The 16,739-nt window shown below is 41.8% G+C and overlaps 1 protein-coding gene across 1 annotated transcript in view; it reads left to right on the top strand.

Annotated features, from left to right (window-relative positions):
• Window positions 1-16,739, top strand: part of LOC109919991 (MORN repeat-containing protein 1) — a 202,374-nt gene that overhangs the window by 33,641 nt on the left and 151,994 nt on the right. The window contains exons 8-10 of the mRNA XM_048615161.1: window positions 3,381-3,491; window positions 8,522-8,642; window positions 12,719-12,885. Of these exons, the coding sequence (XP_048471118.1) occupies window positions 3,381-3,491; window positions 8,522-8,642; window positions 12,719-12,885 (399 nt within the window). The remainder of the gene's footprint in view (window positions 1-3,380; window positions 3,492-8,521; window positions 8,643-12,718; window positions 12,886-16,739) is intronic.

Here is a 16,739-nt window from a genome sequence, read left to right as displayed (position 1 = left end):
TTTCCTCTATATTTTAGCACAGCAACTACTTGTAAGCATCCCAGACATTTGATATTTTGTTGGTGGTGAGATTGCATCATTTTTGTTAAGGTATATTTCCTCTTGATAGCCATTGTCTTTACTGTTTGTACAGAACATGGATAATATTGTTAAGGCTGCTGAGTGGCACAGTGGCTAACATTGCTGCCTCACAGCACCAGGGACCCAGGTTCAATTCCAGTCATGGGTGACTGTTGGTGTGGAGTTGGCACATTCCCCCCGTGTCTGCTTGGGTTTCCTCTGGGTACTCTGCTTTCCTCCCACGGTCTGAAGATGTGCAGGTTAGGTTGATTGACCATGCTAAATTGCCCATAGTGCCCAGGGATATGCAGGGTTACAAGGATAGGGTTGGGATGTGGAAGGCCAGTGTGAACTTGATGGACTGAATGGTCTGCTTCCAAACTGTAGGGGTTCTATGATTCTATGATTATTGACCTTTGGCTTGATGGGTCATTTCAGAGAACATTAAGAGTGAACCCCCATGCGGTCCAGGTCTGGAACTACAATATGAGGTGACAGATCCATTCTCTGATACTGGTAATGAAATACCCAGATTTACTGAATTGAAGATTTGAATTCCAGACTACTGGTTTGCTAGTCCAGTATCATAACAGCAGGCGATAGAGTCAGAGAGATATACAGCACGGAAACAGACCAACCCGTCCATGCCAATCAGAGATCCTACATGAATCTAGCCCAATTTTCCAGCATTTGGCCCATTTCCCTCTAAACCCCTCCTATTCATATACCCATCCAGATAGCTTTTAAATGTTGTAATCATACCAGCCTTCACCACTTCCTCTGGCAGCTCATTCCATACACGCAGCACCCTCTGCGTGAAAAAGTTGTCCTTTAGGTCCCTTTTAAATCTTTCTCCTCTTACCTTAAGCCTTTGCCTTCTAGTTTTGGATTCCCCCACCCCAGGGAAAAGACCTTGTCTATTTACCCTATCCATGCCTTTCATGATTTTATAAACCTCTATAAGGTCACCCCTCAGCCTCCGACGCTTCAGGGAAAATAGCCCCAGCCTATTCATCCTCTCCCTACAGCTCAAGCCCTCCAAGCCCAGCAACATCCTCGTAAAGGGATAGTAAGAACTGCTGATGCTGGAGTCAGAGATAACACAGTGTGGAGCTGGAGGAATACAGCAGGCCAGGCAGCATCAGAGGAGCAGGTAAGTTGACGTTTCAAGTCGGGACCCTTCTTTTTTCTGAAGGAGGGTCCTGACCCAAAACATCAACTTTCCTGCTCCTCTGATGCTGCCTGGCCTACTGTGTTCCTCCAGCTCCACACCGTGTTACCTCAACATCCTTGTAAATCTTTTCTGAACCCTTTCTAGTTTCACAACATCCTTCCTATAAGATGGAGACCAGAATTGAATGCAGTACTCCAAAAGTGGCCTTACCAATGTCCTGTAAAGCTGCAACATGACCTTCCAACTCCTATCCTCAATATACTGACCAATAAAGGCAAACGTACCAAATGTCTTCTTCACTATACCGTTTACCTGTGACTCCACTTTCAAGGAACTATGAACCTGAACTCCAAGGTCTCTTTGTTCAGCAACACTCCCCAGGACCTTACCAAAAGTCTATAGGTCCTGCCCTAATTTGCCTTTCCAAAATGCAGCACTTCACATTTATCCAAGTTAAATTCCATCTGCCATTCCTTTGTCTATTGGCCCATCTGATCAGGATCCCATTGTACTCTAAGGTAACCTTCTTCGCTGTCTACTACACCTCCAATTTTGGTGTCATCTGCAAACTTGCTAACCATACGTCCTATGTTCACGTCCAAATCATTTATATAAATGACAAAAAACACCGGACTCAGCACCGAATCTTGTGGCACATCACTGGTCACAGGCCTCCAGTCTGAAAAGCAATCGTCCACCACCACCCTCTGACTTCTCCCTTTCAGCCAGTTCTGTATCCAAATAGCTAGTTCTCCCTGTACTCTATGTGATCTTACCTTGCTAACCAGTCTACCATGAAGAACCTTATTGAAAGCCTTACTAAAGTCCATATAGATCACATCCACCGCTCTGCCCTCATCAGTTCTCTTTGTTACTTCTTCAAAAATCTCAATCAAGTTAGTGAGACATGATTTCCCACGCACAAAGCCATGTAGACTATCCCTAATGAGTCCTTGCCTTTCCAAATACATGTAAATCCTATCCCTCAGGATAGGGCTCACCGGTCTATAGTTCCCTGGCTTTTCCTTACCACCTTTCTTAAATTGTGGCACAATGTTAGCCAACCTCCAGTCTCCTGGCACCTCACCTGTGGCTATTGATGATACCAATATCTCAGCAAGGGGTCCAGCAATCACTTCCCTAGCTTCCCACAAAGTCCTAGGGTACATCTGATCAGATCCCAGACTTCATCCATCTTTATGCATTTTAAGACGTTCAGCACCTCCTCCTCTTAATATGGACATTTTTCAAAATGTCACTAATTATTTCCCCATGTTCTCTATCTTCCATAGCCTTCTCCACAGTAAAATTCTCACTAAGACTTGACAGTATATACTGACAGGTTGTTTCTTTAGACTGGGGAGTCTAGAAATTAGAGACATAGTCTCAGAACCAGGTCTTTATGAAACACTCTTGAGGATGACTCTGCTTCCATTGTCTGTATCAGGCAGAGTTCCCAGACCCAAACCCAGCTGAAAGTATAGATGTGCGGACAATAGGTGAAAATTCAATCAAAATTGCCTGGGATGCATTTAGTGGTGGAATAGCTTCCCCAATTCATACTTACTGTTAATTATTATACATAAGAAATGGTTATTGTGCAGCTGCCTATTGATATGTATTCCAGCAAGAGTCACTGTCTTTAAGGGAAATAGAAGAAAATGTGGCACTAAAAAGAGTAAAAATTGGGTTAGAACAGTTGGCTGGGGAAAGATTGTTACTTATAATGAATTCAGTAATAAGACAAAGCATTTTTGTATTGTATTATTGTATTTCATCTCTGGCGGTTCTTCTCTAAATATCTCCCTTGTGTCTCAGTGACCAGAAACATCTACAGTACTCAAGGTGTGGTCTGACCTAATCACTACTTTTTGAACATTACTTTGGCTTGTATCCTTTCTTTCTGACTACAGTTCAGCATTCATTTTGTTTTGTTGAATGTGGCTGTGCAGTGATTTATTATGTGGAGTGCTGAGAACTTTTTCCACATTGAATGCGGAGTTCACAATGTAAAATAACATTCTATTCCTCACAAAATTAATTAATTAGTCTGTGGTTGGAGACCCTGTTACTAGTGTTATTCAGCTTGTAGTGCATGACTAACAATATCTTTTAAATAATGTAATTTGTCTGCTTTTGGGAAAAGCTGAAGCCAGTAAGCTGGTGATACTCGGTGAAGAAATACGGGAGGTGATGCAAGGCTGTCCTTTCACCATTGAAGTTCAGCTCCAAAACAACAAAGGCGAGCTAGTGAAAGGTAAGGGTTTTCCATTATCATAATTATAGGACTCCTAGAAACCAGAGGCAAACATCACCTGAGACTTACTGCTACCCTAGTAGTTTGGTGGACATATGCGCTGTCTGTCATTAAACTAAATCATGCAGGCTTGAAAGCTCTTCTTGACATTGTCATCTGGTCAATGTGCGCAATTGGTTAATCCGTGTTGAGTAACAGCTGCACTGTTCAATTTGGCCCGATGGGAAAGGGCAAAGGTTTAAGTGTTAGGCAAGAACTAGGATTAGGCTTAAGCCTGATGCATCTTCTCCATGTCGTTCCGTGAAATCGATACAACTATAGCGCCACCGCCCCATCCCCATCCACCCAGCCTCCTGCCCCCACCCGACTTCCCAGTTTTATTGACTGGCAACACTACTTACCTGAGTTCGCACATGAAGAATTACCACTTGGGTGAGAAACAAAACCCTAGCAGATTGAGCACCTTGATGATAGAGGACATGATGTAGCTCTGGCCAGAGATGATTTGGAATAAGGTGCAACGGACAACATGTTGTCCAGAGAAAATAAAATTTATCAGCACAAATTAACATTATGCCCCCAAAACAGATATTAATGTATGGTTCAGTACCAATGATACAATGTGTTTTCAAGGCCTTGTTCAGTCTTTAATAACATGCAGAAAAATGTTTAAAACTCCACCGGAATATTTTTCTGGAAATTTTAGAACTAGTCACTTTTTCCCTTTTACCGGAATATGCATCAGTAGCTGTCATGCACGACAGCCTGCAGCAGATGACCCAATTTCACATCTTTTAAATGCGCAAAGGGTACCTGAAAGAGCAACACTCCAATTTAATTTATTTCATGGACAGCAAATGCTTGCTAATGGCTAGGACCTGTCAGTTGCAACACTGGTTTCCCTCTAGCAAAACTGATCCAAAGCAAACCCAAGCTGACAAGCTGGCTGGCTGGCAACAAAAAGGCTAATTTTTGGAAGGAACAAACTGTCAGGCAATGGAAATATTTCCTACAAATGCTCACAAATTTGAAAGCACTGTAAGGACTTGATGCCAATCTGACTTTGTATTATTCTGCCCAATAGCTGATTTACAATATGCAGAGTGGTGTTCAGTTTGCGGATACATGCAGACTGATCATGCCCACTTTCTACTGACTGTTGAACTGGGCCGACTAATACCCTGACTCAGAAACTAATTCACAATAAATAGACATGATTTCTTCCATAGTTGGCACACTGTCTGGTATGAAACTGAGCAATACAGACCCAAACACATGACCTAGACTGTGTGCTGGAAACTCAAACTGGAAAGATTGTGTGTTTGAGTATCAGATAAGGATAAGATCCAGTCCAGTATGATGATCCCATGCTGGAATGATGTTAGCAATTATTGTGAAGGCTCGCATAAGGAAAGTAGCTGCCTGGGTAAGATTGTATATGTCAGAAAGGAAAAGGGAAGAAAATTGAATGAGCAAATAAGATTCATTTTTGCACTTGGCAGTTGGAACCAAAGAAGCTGATAACACAACAATGCGTTGACTCAAAACCAACAGATTAAAGCTGACACATTTGGTTTGCATTTGCCATTTTGTGGGGCCTGAGAGACAGACAGTTAGAAAAGAAAGTGAGGGAAAAATAGATGAATAAAATAAAAGCAGACTCAGCGCTTGGAGAAAGAGAAACTCATAAAAGGAACTAGAAAAAGCAGGAATCTGTGTCAGTAAAACAAAGAATAATTTGGTGATTAATAGAAATATGAAAACAGAGCAGTGTCAAAAAAATGAAAATAAAAGGAAATGTAAAATATAAAATATTGGAGGAAAATGAAGACAGGGAGTGTAATTTGAGGAAAAGATTTTTAAAATTGCAAAAGGAGCATAAGTGGGACTCTCAGAGACATGCTGCTATAAACTGGTGCATGTTCTGTTTTGTTACAGAGATGAGACAATAAATGATGCCTTCAGAAACAGCCTTTACTTTGGACTGGCATTTGTCCAACTTTACAGAGTTAGAGCTTGCAAATGGTGCCTGTAGAGACAGATCTCCCTGTGTGCTTATGATAATCTGCTTTGCTTATACAGAGAGTAGGATCCAAAGAGATGGGATCACTATGGAATTCTGCTTGTCCAACTTGAAATAATAGAAACTGTTGCTTCTCACAACTCTCATCATTTTATCCAGTGTTGACCTATGCCACACTGACCAAGATAAACACTTCTGTGCGACGAAGTGGTATCTCCAAAGATATTTCTCACATGCTGAACTCAGTTAAGTTTTATAGGATGGGATGATGGGAAGCTTTCCCTGAGGCATGGAGAAAAGGAGGAAGTGAATTCATGAGCTGTTTCCACTATTGACTTGATTGGCTACAGCCGGCAAAGCTCTACTTTATCTAAACAAAACAAATTTATGATAGTCTTTATTTGGTTTTGGCTCCAAGTTTAAGTTGTTCCCATTTCTTCAAATTTAACTTGCTTACAGTTTCATCTTCTAACAGCAGTGTCTTCCCTGGACCCATCATCTGCCTGCACTATGTAATGAGTAATTATGCAAATAAGCACACTTTGGAGAATTGAGTCTTATTAGCATTTGACCTCTCAGATGGGATTTGCACCAATTCTAAGTCATTTAGAAAAGCCATCGCCCTGAAGATGAAATTTGGCCCCGGTAGTCAGGGCAGCAGAGGTAGTAGCTAATTGGCATCCATGTCCCTGAGACAGCAGAAAGGAGGAGATAAAGTAATCAACCAAGACTTGTCAAACCTGATTGCTGTCAAATGCTGGAAACAGTGCTGTGTGGGCATTCAGTGAAAACAAAACTCAATTTATCTGTGTGTTCAGATAGTCTGTGGTGACTCACTTTTGAGACCTACATAAAGGGGTGGCCATGTGGGTGAGATACCAAATGTTGGCCATGAGGCATTAGCCCAGCCAGACTCAGCAACGTCAGGGGGAGAGGAGAAAATTAGGTGTGAAAAATCAAATTTAACAAATCCTTTTTTGATTTTTCTTTACGCCTAAGCTATAACATGGCCAATCTCCAGGTGCAGGCATAATTCCAGCATCAATGATATGTGTTAACAGCTTTGAATCAGGTTGGGTAGCTTGGGCAGAATGTTTTTGTAGCATTCAGTTAGATAACCAGGAGAGTTACTCAATAGTGCAGTAAAATCTCCCTCCAGTGATCTTCTTTTGCCAAAATGTTTGGAAGTGGGTCGAGCTGTATTCCCCTCACAGCTATCTTCAGGAAGAAGCAAGGCAGCCAGATTCTCTCATGTTTCCTTTTGGCAGGCACAGCTCTCTGATGTTATAGCATTCACTGTGGAAGTTATAAAATGCCTGGTTAATCTGCTTGCGGTCAGGTGACCGACCCATCTGTTGCCCATATAATAGCAGTCATAACTTGAGACTATTGTTGTGACAACAGATACCTGGAAACACTCGACTGATGGCTTCAAACTGAAAAATCCACTAGAATCTTGCTAGTGCACAGATGTTATATCCCAGCTGTGTAGAAGAATTTATTGCTTTCTTGTTGCTATGCCAACAAAAATATATGTAAAAAATAGTGGATTTCTTTTTGTTGTCAGGTTAATAAATGTATCACCCTTGTATTTTCCATTCTTTTTAGTTGTATTAACTGATATCAGCTGAGGGCAGTGGAAGGGTTTGCTGCAACTGGTCTCAACAATCTTGGTTTAGGGAGGTAAAACACAGTCAAACTTCCAACTCTAAGCCCCTGCTGGGAAGTGTGTGTGTATTTACATGTTGGGCTGAGGGCAGGATTAGACTCAGCTGTGATGCCACCCCATAACTCAGCAGTCCACCAACAAGGTCTGTCATGAAAATTTGAACATACGGAGCAGGCTGTACAACCTTTCAAGTCTTCTCCACAATTCAGTATTATCATATTGAATATCTATTTCAACTCCATCCTTAGCACCTATAAATTTATCAATCCCTGTCGTGTATATGCTCAATAATGGAGCATCATGGAGAACTCTAAAGCAGGGAATCCCAAGGATTTACAACACTGTGAATGAAAAAAAATTCTCCTCATCTTATTGGTAAAGCCCCAATTCTGAGATGGTGACTCCTGGTTCTAGAATCCCCAGCCAGAAGAAACATTCACCGAGCATCTACCCTTTCAAGCTCCTAGAGAGTGTTATGTTTCAATTAAATTATCTGTCACTTTTCTGAATTCCAGGGAATATTGGCCTTGTCTACTGAGTCTCTCATAAGAGAATCCCCTCATCACAGGAATCAGTCTAATAAATTTATGTTGCATTCCTTTCAGGATAAAACAGCACTGGACAAGGCATCCCAACAAGAGTTAGTATTGTCAAGGGAGGAAGAAAATGGATTTAAAAATAAATAAATTACTTTTATCAGAAGTATATTACTGTATGGGATAATGCCCTGAGAAAGGATACAATAAGGATGAAATTTCCAGTAGATTTTGGAACGAATAAAACAACGGGTCATTTTGCCATGATGTGGGGATTTTAAAATAAAGTGAGAGATGGACAAAGTATCATTTTTTTGTTTTTCTACATTCTAAAACTGAAAAAAAAGTGCCTTATTTATTGTATGATCTCTTTTGGAAAACAGACGCTGCCTTTCTAAGTTTTTGAATGGCCATGTAATACTCTCCGAGACTATAATGTAATTCAGATGTAAACCAGAAGTGTCCAAAACTTTTGTCTTTGTGGGCCACTTAGTGCATAGCGTTGAGCCTTATGGGCAATGTATCAGGTTTAAATCCATGTTCTCCGTTAATTCTCAAATATTTCAAGTTGCTGATACTAACAGAACCTGGTTTTCTCATTGAAACTTTATTTGGCAATGAGAGTACAGTCCTATTTAAACAGCCAAAAATTATAAGAACAATCAAAGTCAAGTTGCCAGGGCAATATAGGTCATAAACTGTGAGCTGAGGCCTCTCTGGTTAGTCATCGGTTCGTATATAGAAGAGGGACTGAAGGGGAAGACAGTACTTTTAATGATGATGTGCTTCTGTCTCCTTTTAGCTGAAAGTGGGCGAGTGTTGCAGATCTGGGCAGGAGTCAAGCATGTTAAGCTCTCCCCAAATGTCAGTGACACATTCCTGGACCTGGAGGATCTAGAACAGTCCCTTTTTGAAACACCATTGTAAGTGTTCTAGGTGAAGGTATAATATAAACATGCTTAATTTAAATGCTGATAAAACATTCCTAATTTCCTCTCCGGTTTGTCATTGGAGTAAAATTCAGAGTTGCTATTCATCATATGTGAACCTGACTAGTAAGTGTGACATGTAGTTCACTGTTCAGTGCCTCACTCCGAAGAATATCTATAGCTTTATTGAAAACATGCACATATGAGCACGCACACATACATATATACATGTGCACTTTTTTCAGAGGGATTCAGTAGATCAATGCTTCTCAAATATTTTGCTACTGTGATCCCATTTTAATTTTGAAAAACTGTTACGATCCCAGGATAATAACTGGGTGAGTTATGGGAGATGTTGAGGGAGAGTTGTTGAGCAGGAACTGGGAACAGCTGTTGGACAGGGCTGGGTGAAAGTTGTGAGGCATGGAGAGTTGTTGAGCAGGGATCGATTATTCTTTCCATAACCGTTCTGTAGATTCTGGTGGGCTAAGAATTGTCCACACACATAAATGGAAACCTCACCTCCAGTCCCACCAGAATCTACACTTGACATTCACCATTGCTGCTTCAGAGTTTTTGACATAAAGTTTGTGAATCCTGCACCAGATGGTGGTCAGCAGCCTTAGTTAATTCCTTTTCTCCCTTAGTCCATGTCTGTGAGACCAATTGAAGCCCAGGTACTGCTGTCTGTTTTACGTTAGTTAATGCATCACATACCAAGACTCTGATATGATTTGATGCACCTATCTACCGGACAAATTAAAAGAACCTTCAACTCCAAAGAACACAGCTTTTGATACAATATGTTTTTGACTCTTTCCCTGATGGAGAATCCATGTAAATAGCCCCATGAACTACACATTACAGTTGAGATTCTTCTGTGACCTAATTTTTGGTGCTGGACCTATTTTTTTATTCACTCCTGGATATAGCATCACTGGCTGGCCACCTCTAGTTGCCCTTGAGAAGGTGATGGTGAGCTACTTTATTGAACTACTGCAGTCCATGTGCTGTAAGTAGACCAATAATGCCATTAAGAAAGGATCTCCAGGATTGTGACCCAACAATACTAAGGAATGGTGATACATTTCCAGATTGTGGTGTTCCCATGTATCCGCTGTCCTTTTCCTTCTTAATGGTAAAAAGCTAAAGTTGCCATAGTCTGAGTGGACCATAGGGTTGCTCTCTCAATAGAGAGAAATGGTGGAGGTTTAACCAGAGAGTCACCATGCCTCAGGCAAGCGGAGAGGTTGAAAAACAGTCCTTCGTGGCAACTTCAGCCAGTGTGGGAATTGAACCCAAGCTGGTCCTGCATAACTTTTGTTTGAGCTTCCACTGTTGTATTCAGACCTCAGGTGTAAACTGTTTGTACTCTACTGAAGGCTGGGACACCTGTCCTTCGTCACAATTGGATTCACATATGTGCCAGTAGAGTTAGCCACCACTTCGAGCTGGAAAGAACGAGCTCCCAGCTCTGCTTAAAATCCTGTGCAAAATTGGTGCCGGACTCTGCCATGCTCCTTTGCACTGAATCCAGACTTGCTGGCAGGTCACAAAGTATTTCATTATGCATAGCCATGAACCTTCTTCATCTGTGAACGTGCTGTATTGATGCCGTCATCTGAATTCTCTGCACCAGGACTTGTGTGACCTCACCCTCTGGCGTGCTGAAACTTACAGGATTCTGAAGAGCCTCAATAGGTGGATGCTGAGAGATTGTTTCTACTGGTCAGAAAATCTAAAACACAGGGACATGCTATCAATATAAAGAGCTAATCACTTAGGACTGAGATAGGGAGAAAGTTCTTCTCTCAAAGAGTTGTGAATCTTTGGAATTTTCTGTTGCAGTGCATTGTGGATGCCCCATCATTCAGTACATGTAACCTGCTATCGATTTTTGGTGTCTCAATAATCAAGAGATATTGGAACAGTCAGGAAAGTGGAGTTGAATCAGATTTAATTATTTTAAATGGTGAAACAGTCTCAATAGGCATATGAGATAACAAAGTGTAGAGCTGGATGAACACAGCAGGCCAAGCAGCATCAGAGGAGCAGGAAAGCTGACGTTTCGGGCCTAGACCCTTCTTCAGAAGGCCCGAAACGTCAGCTTTCCTTCTCCTCTGATGCTGCTTGCCGTGCTGTGTTCATCCAGCTTCTACACCTTGTTATCTCAGATTCTCCAGCATCTGCAGTTCCTTCTATCTCTGAATCAATAGGCATATGGTCTACTCTTGATCCTTTTTTTTCTTGTGTTCTCACATCTTTGCTTTTCCTGTCCTTGCCCTGACCAAAGACCCCTTGTGCCAAGTGTCTTACCACTTGCAGATCCAATCTCTATCCTAAATTTCAAATCACACCCAGTGTGAATACCTGAACTGGTAGCTTGCTTGTAATGTTGAATGACGATAGGTTTTTGTGAAAATTGCCTTTTTTTCTATTGTGCCACTGTCTGGCCAAGTTGGACTTCTGGTATATTTGAAAGGGGACAGACATAGTGGTAAATTTATATTAAGGAAAAGAAACAAAATAATAAGTGCTCACATCATCTACACCTTGTAAACAAGAAGAGATTATGGGATGAGGTGGAAGAATGTGAGAAGGGGAATTAGGGAATTCCTTGCCCATTCCATTAAAGACCAGTACTGTCTCCTGTATGGGAGTTAAAAGGTGCGGGTGTGGATGCCCCCCTCTGAATTAGCTGTTGTTGCTCTAATTGCATCACCTTGTACTTCCTAGTAATGCAAAAGAGAGACAGAGAAGTGTGTCAGTGAGTGTTGTGAAATCTGTTTGATTAGCTTGGCTGACATGTTTGAATGGCTGACAGTGTGTGCAGCCTGGGAGATATGGCTGTGAGGCTTCCAGCAGCCTAAGTGTATAAAGGTGAAATGGAGCACATGTCAGGAATGAGTTCTGATAGATAGCGATTGTTAACTATGTAAGTAATGGGTGTGTGGAGATTGAGCTGCAATTGAGACTGATGATGAGTATAGGTGGGTTACAATGTATTAACATTTTGTGCACCACATTCAGCTATTAGAGTGAAACAGCACAGAAACACCCTACTAGTTCATGCCAACCAGGTTTCCTACACTGAACTACTTCCATTTGCCTGTGTTTGGCCCATATCCCTCTAAACATTTCCTATTCATCAACGTGCCCAAATGTCTTTTAAATGTTATAATTGTACCTGCCTCTACCACTTCCTCTTACAGCTCATTCCATATTCACACCACCTTTTGTGTGAAAAAGTTGCTCCTCAGATCCCTTTTAAATCTTTCCCCCCTCACTTTAAACCTATGCCCTTCAGTTTTGGACTCCCCTACTCTGGGGAAAAGACCTTGGCAATTTACCTTATCTATGCCCCTCATGATCTTGTAAACCTCTGTAAAGTCACCCCTCAGCCTCCTACGCTACAGGGAAAGATGTCCCAACCTATCCAGCCTCTCCTTATAACGCAAGCGCTCCAACCTCAGTAACATCCTTGTAAATCTTTTTTGTACCTTTTCCAGTTTAATAGCATCCTTCTTATAAGCAGGTGACCAGATTTGTACATGGTACTCGAAATGTGGCTTTACAAATGTCTTGTACAACCGTGATATAATGTTCCAACTACTGTACTCAGTGCTCTGACCAGTGAAGACAAGCATGCCAAATGCCTTCACCATCCTATCTAATGATGAGTCCCCTTTCAAGGAACTGTGTACCTGCACCTCTACCCCTCTCTGTTCGACAACGCTCCCCTACCATTAACTGTATAAGGCCTACCCTGGTCTGTCTTACCAAAACGCAACACCTCGCACTGGGGCTAGACTCCTCGGGGTTAGACTCCTAGCATTGGCCTCCATGATTGTCTGATCCCATTTGTGTCTTGAGGGCCTGTTGACACCTGGCAAATACAGCACGTCTAACCAATTTTCCACCACCACCAAAAGTTCTGGTGCAGCGTCAGAAAGCAGCTCACTACCAGGGCAATTAGTCAGTGATGCCTTCATTTGGGAGGGGAGAGGGTGTTAGTGCTCCCAGAACTGGATGTGATGAAGACATCAAACTCTTGTTTTCTGTTCATGCAGTGGTTACAATGCCATCAATTATCCCCTGATGGAATATGTGCCAGAACCTGACAAAGTGGTTAACAGCGCTGAATCAAGTAGATCTGGAATTACCACAGACAGCTCTATGAATGAAACTAAACTGGATTTTCTTCCAATAACTCGAAGAACACATGGCTCATTGCAAGGTAACAGCTGAAATGCACATGATTCATTACACGGTAAGAGCGGAAACATGTGTTGCTTATTGTTTGTTCTAAGCTGAAATACACACGGCTCATTGCGTGATAAGAGTTAAGAAAACTTGAAAAATGGTTACTGCCAGGCCCCGGTCCAGGCTCCAGTTTCGGTTGTGCCAAGGACCCTGCATCACCTTCCCAAAATGACATGTTGTTTATGTGTGAATCTAGAGAATGTAAGCAGATCTTCGCCATCACAGCCAAGTCAGCAGATAATTTCACTCACGGTTCACATAAGGTTTCTTGGATAGCAACTGGAGTGAGGACTAAGCCAGTCACCAAGATCAATTGTAATGCCTCATTCTGACGAAATTGAAAAATTTTTGAGAATCAATCTTACATGTTTCCAGTCTGTACAGTTCAAGAAGAGTTGCTTTCACCCATAAATCATCAGGAGCTGAGGACATTTTCAGTATATTAATCAGAATATGAATAAACAAGTTAGGCATGGCAGTCAAATTATAGGTGTTTATTTAACTCCTCTCACTCTCAGATAACTCTTTCATCCTCCATCCCTAAACTTGACCATTCAGCAGTTTATCTTTTAGCAACTAATCCCTAAACTGGGGTTTCCTAAAGTTGGGGTCAGGACTCCAGTGGGTTTACAAGCTGATATTTTGGAGTTACGAGCTCTGAGGCAGTAATGGTTGCTGTGGAACATTGAGTTATAGCAGCTGTGGCCCTTCTCTAACAAGGCCCACCACTCTTATATCAACATGACACCGTCCTTCTCATCCCTACCCCCTGCCAAACCACCACAATGATTTTCAAACTTCGAAATGGATTCACAGCAGGCAAATGTTTGGGAATCTCTGGAGTTCCTTCTTTCAATCTCTGCTTCTCTCTCTGCTCCTGTAAAATACTCCTTAGACTTACCCCTTTGAGCAATTATTAAATCAGCCAACCTAATATCTTATTATGTTTTTGGTGTCCCTTTGGTTGAATTTTATTCCCATTGAGGCAGGGAAGGGAAGCAGGCAAGTGCTAAAAAATAGAGCTGGCATGCCAATTCCCCAACTAGACCATTCCAGTTCTCTTCCAGGTTCCCACAGACAGCGGGAGTCAATTTAGCTGTTTAACAGTTTACTCTCTATTGCATTCTGTTGCTGTTTTCAAGCTGGATGTCCTCCAATTGGCTTTCCAGCTTCAAAAGCCTTCCCACAGTCCTTAATTGGACAGTGCACCTACAGTCTGGCCATTTATTGGCCACTCTGGGACAAATCACATTGAGTGACTGTTTCCAACACAGTGCATGCATGTGACCACACCCCCCACCCCCCGACCTCGATCTTGATACCTGGGGTTCACAAACCCACAGAGAACTTCCTGCTCATCGTACCTGATAATGCTTTTGTGAGGCACCAAGAAACACTTCATAATTATTCTTAACCAATCAATATGGATATTAAAATCTTGGCATTCTTTCCTCATCACCTACTATGCAATGTTGGAGACCAAGAGTGGAAGTGCATTGCTCAGTTATTACATGGTTAAAAATTCATTGGGTGAATCTCATCCATTTTTAATATCTGTTTTAAATGCACCTGCTTAAACATGCCTGCCCATGGACAAGCAGATAACTTCTGTGTTCCAATTCGCATCTGTTGTGTAATCCTGAGGGTGTAGGGACCCAGCAGAATGACTTGACAACCCAATCCCTGAACTCCAACGTTCGAAGCATTCTCTGAAATTAGACAGGAACAGGATTGAAAGTCCAGCTTCCTGTGAAGTCCTACAACATTCATGTATGCATTTGTGACTTCCATTGCTTCCCTTCTGTTTTATATGTCTGTAGCTAGTAGTTTCAGGAGTTTAATTGATTCATTCCCAGATGATCCAGTGAGGCTTGACATTTGTTGGTTATGTGGCTTTCAAAAGCTCCATTGCGTTAATTGATCCTGCACCTCAATGGAAAAGAAGACATTGATATTTAACGGTAGTGTATTACTGATTTTGCGTATAATTCCAGATTTGCTTACCGCTTGGTTACATACTTGCATCTGAACTCAAACATCCCTACCCACCTCGGTTAATTCTATGATAAAATGGCAGCATCTTATGCATGGTCCTTTACAGCTATTTGAGCCAAATACACCTTTAAAATGTCGCCATTGCCACTAGATCTAATGATCAAGAATGTAATTGAACAGGGGATGTGTGGAATCCTACTTCCTGGTGACTTTAGGTAAACTGAGGTGCAGAACAGATTCAAAGTGCTGAAAGGATGACTCTTGTTCCTGGGTTTCTATGATTCATCGGCACTGGGAACTGCGAGCCTTTAGGTGTTACAATAGTGAACAAAATGGTATTTGTGCAACCCTAATAGCTGTGAATGTCACAAGTGACTGGAACAGTTCTGATGAAAGTCTATCCTGAAATGATAACGCTTTTTTGCTCCAAATGCTACCAGACCTGCTGAATATTTTTGGCATTTTCTGTTTTCATTTCAGATTTCCAGCATTAGATGTATTATTGAAGAAATGTCCATTTGGATTTTGCATGTGTCTGACTGTGTCCCCCTGAAGATTCATGGGCAAGGTTCAGCAGGCAGGGCTTCACGGTGACCTCAGCTAGTTCAGGAATTGAATCCATGCTATTCCATCAGTGTACTTTACAAAGCAGCCTTTCAGCCAACTGAGCTAAACAATTGCAAGTTATTTTCCTATTGTAATAATGGGCATGTCTTTTCTTTGCCCTTTCAAAAGTGCTCCTGTGCCATATTATGACAGACCTAACTTGCATTTCTAAAGTTTCTTTAATGTCTTCAGGATGTCCCAAAGCACTTTACAGTCAATGAAGAGATAGTAAGAACTGCCGATGCTGGAGTCTAAGATAACACAGTGTGGAGCTGGAGGAACACAGCAGGCCAGGCAGCATCAGAGGAGCAAGAAAGCTGACGTTTCGGGTCGGGACCCTTCTTCAGAAAATCTTTCAGCTCCTCTGATGCTGCCTAACTTGCTGTGTTCCTCCAGCTCTACACTGTGTTATCTTAGAGCCAATGAAGTAGTTTTAAATTGTGGTTCGGCCCTGTTGTAATATCAGGATGTTTACTTTGTAATTTTAATCCTGAAAGGTTTTGCTGAACATATTCACACTGCATTCTCCAAAGCAGAATCAGTCAGTTCCACAAAGCTTTCCGGAGCTGGCTAATTAACAGTTACCATTTGAGTTGCTGTACTGGTACTGTAATGAATATCCTGAATCTACCCTACATCTGCGCCCTCTGGGCTCTCACACCACAGCTACAATCCTCTATTGTTAGAAACTAGAGGATTTTCAATATGAAACTGAGTGTGAAACATGGCACTAAACATGTCCCAGCATATGCCAGTGTGTCAAGATGTTTAGCATCACAGCGATGAATGAGAAAAATAATTGGTAATTAGCCCTGTTGAAGGCTGGAGTCTTTTTATTAGCACCACATCAGCCCTTAAAACAAGCAAAACCAGAGTCTAATTAATTTTTTTAAAATATTAGTGCATGCATCTTGTTCCATTTTCTTTGAGTAACCTGCAGTTGTTTGCATATGTATAAGTGCAGATTATTTTTTTACATGAATCTTTATGCTGAAATAGAATTGTCAGGCACGCAGGTGAAGCTGTAGCCTAAGACTATCTTGGTGACAAACAAGTGCAGTGAACTTAAGTGCAGCTGGTGGTGACCTTACATTTCTCCCATTGTTCTTCCAGCCTGATTGCAAAGGCATACAAGACAACAAGGTGCAGGGCTGGATGAACACAGCAGGCCAAGCAGCATCTGCTTGGCCTGCTGTGTTCATCCAGCCCTGCACCTTGTTGTCTCGG

The sequence above is a fragment of the Rhincodon typus genome, chromosome 31 (genome assembly GCF_021869965.1).
Source record: "Rhincodon typus isolate 14 chromosome 31, sRhiTyp1.1, whole genome shotgun sequence".
Taxonomy (NCBI): Eukaryota; Metazoa; Chordata; class Chondrichthyes; order Orectolobiformes; family Rhincodontidae; genus Rhincodon; species Rhincodon typus.
Note: the sequence above shows the minus strand (reverse complement) of the source record. Positions and strands in the feature narration are given on the sequence as shown.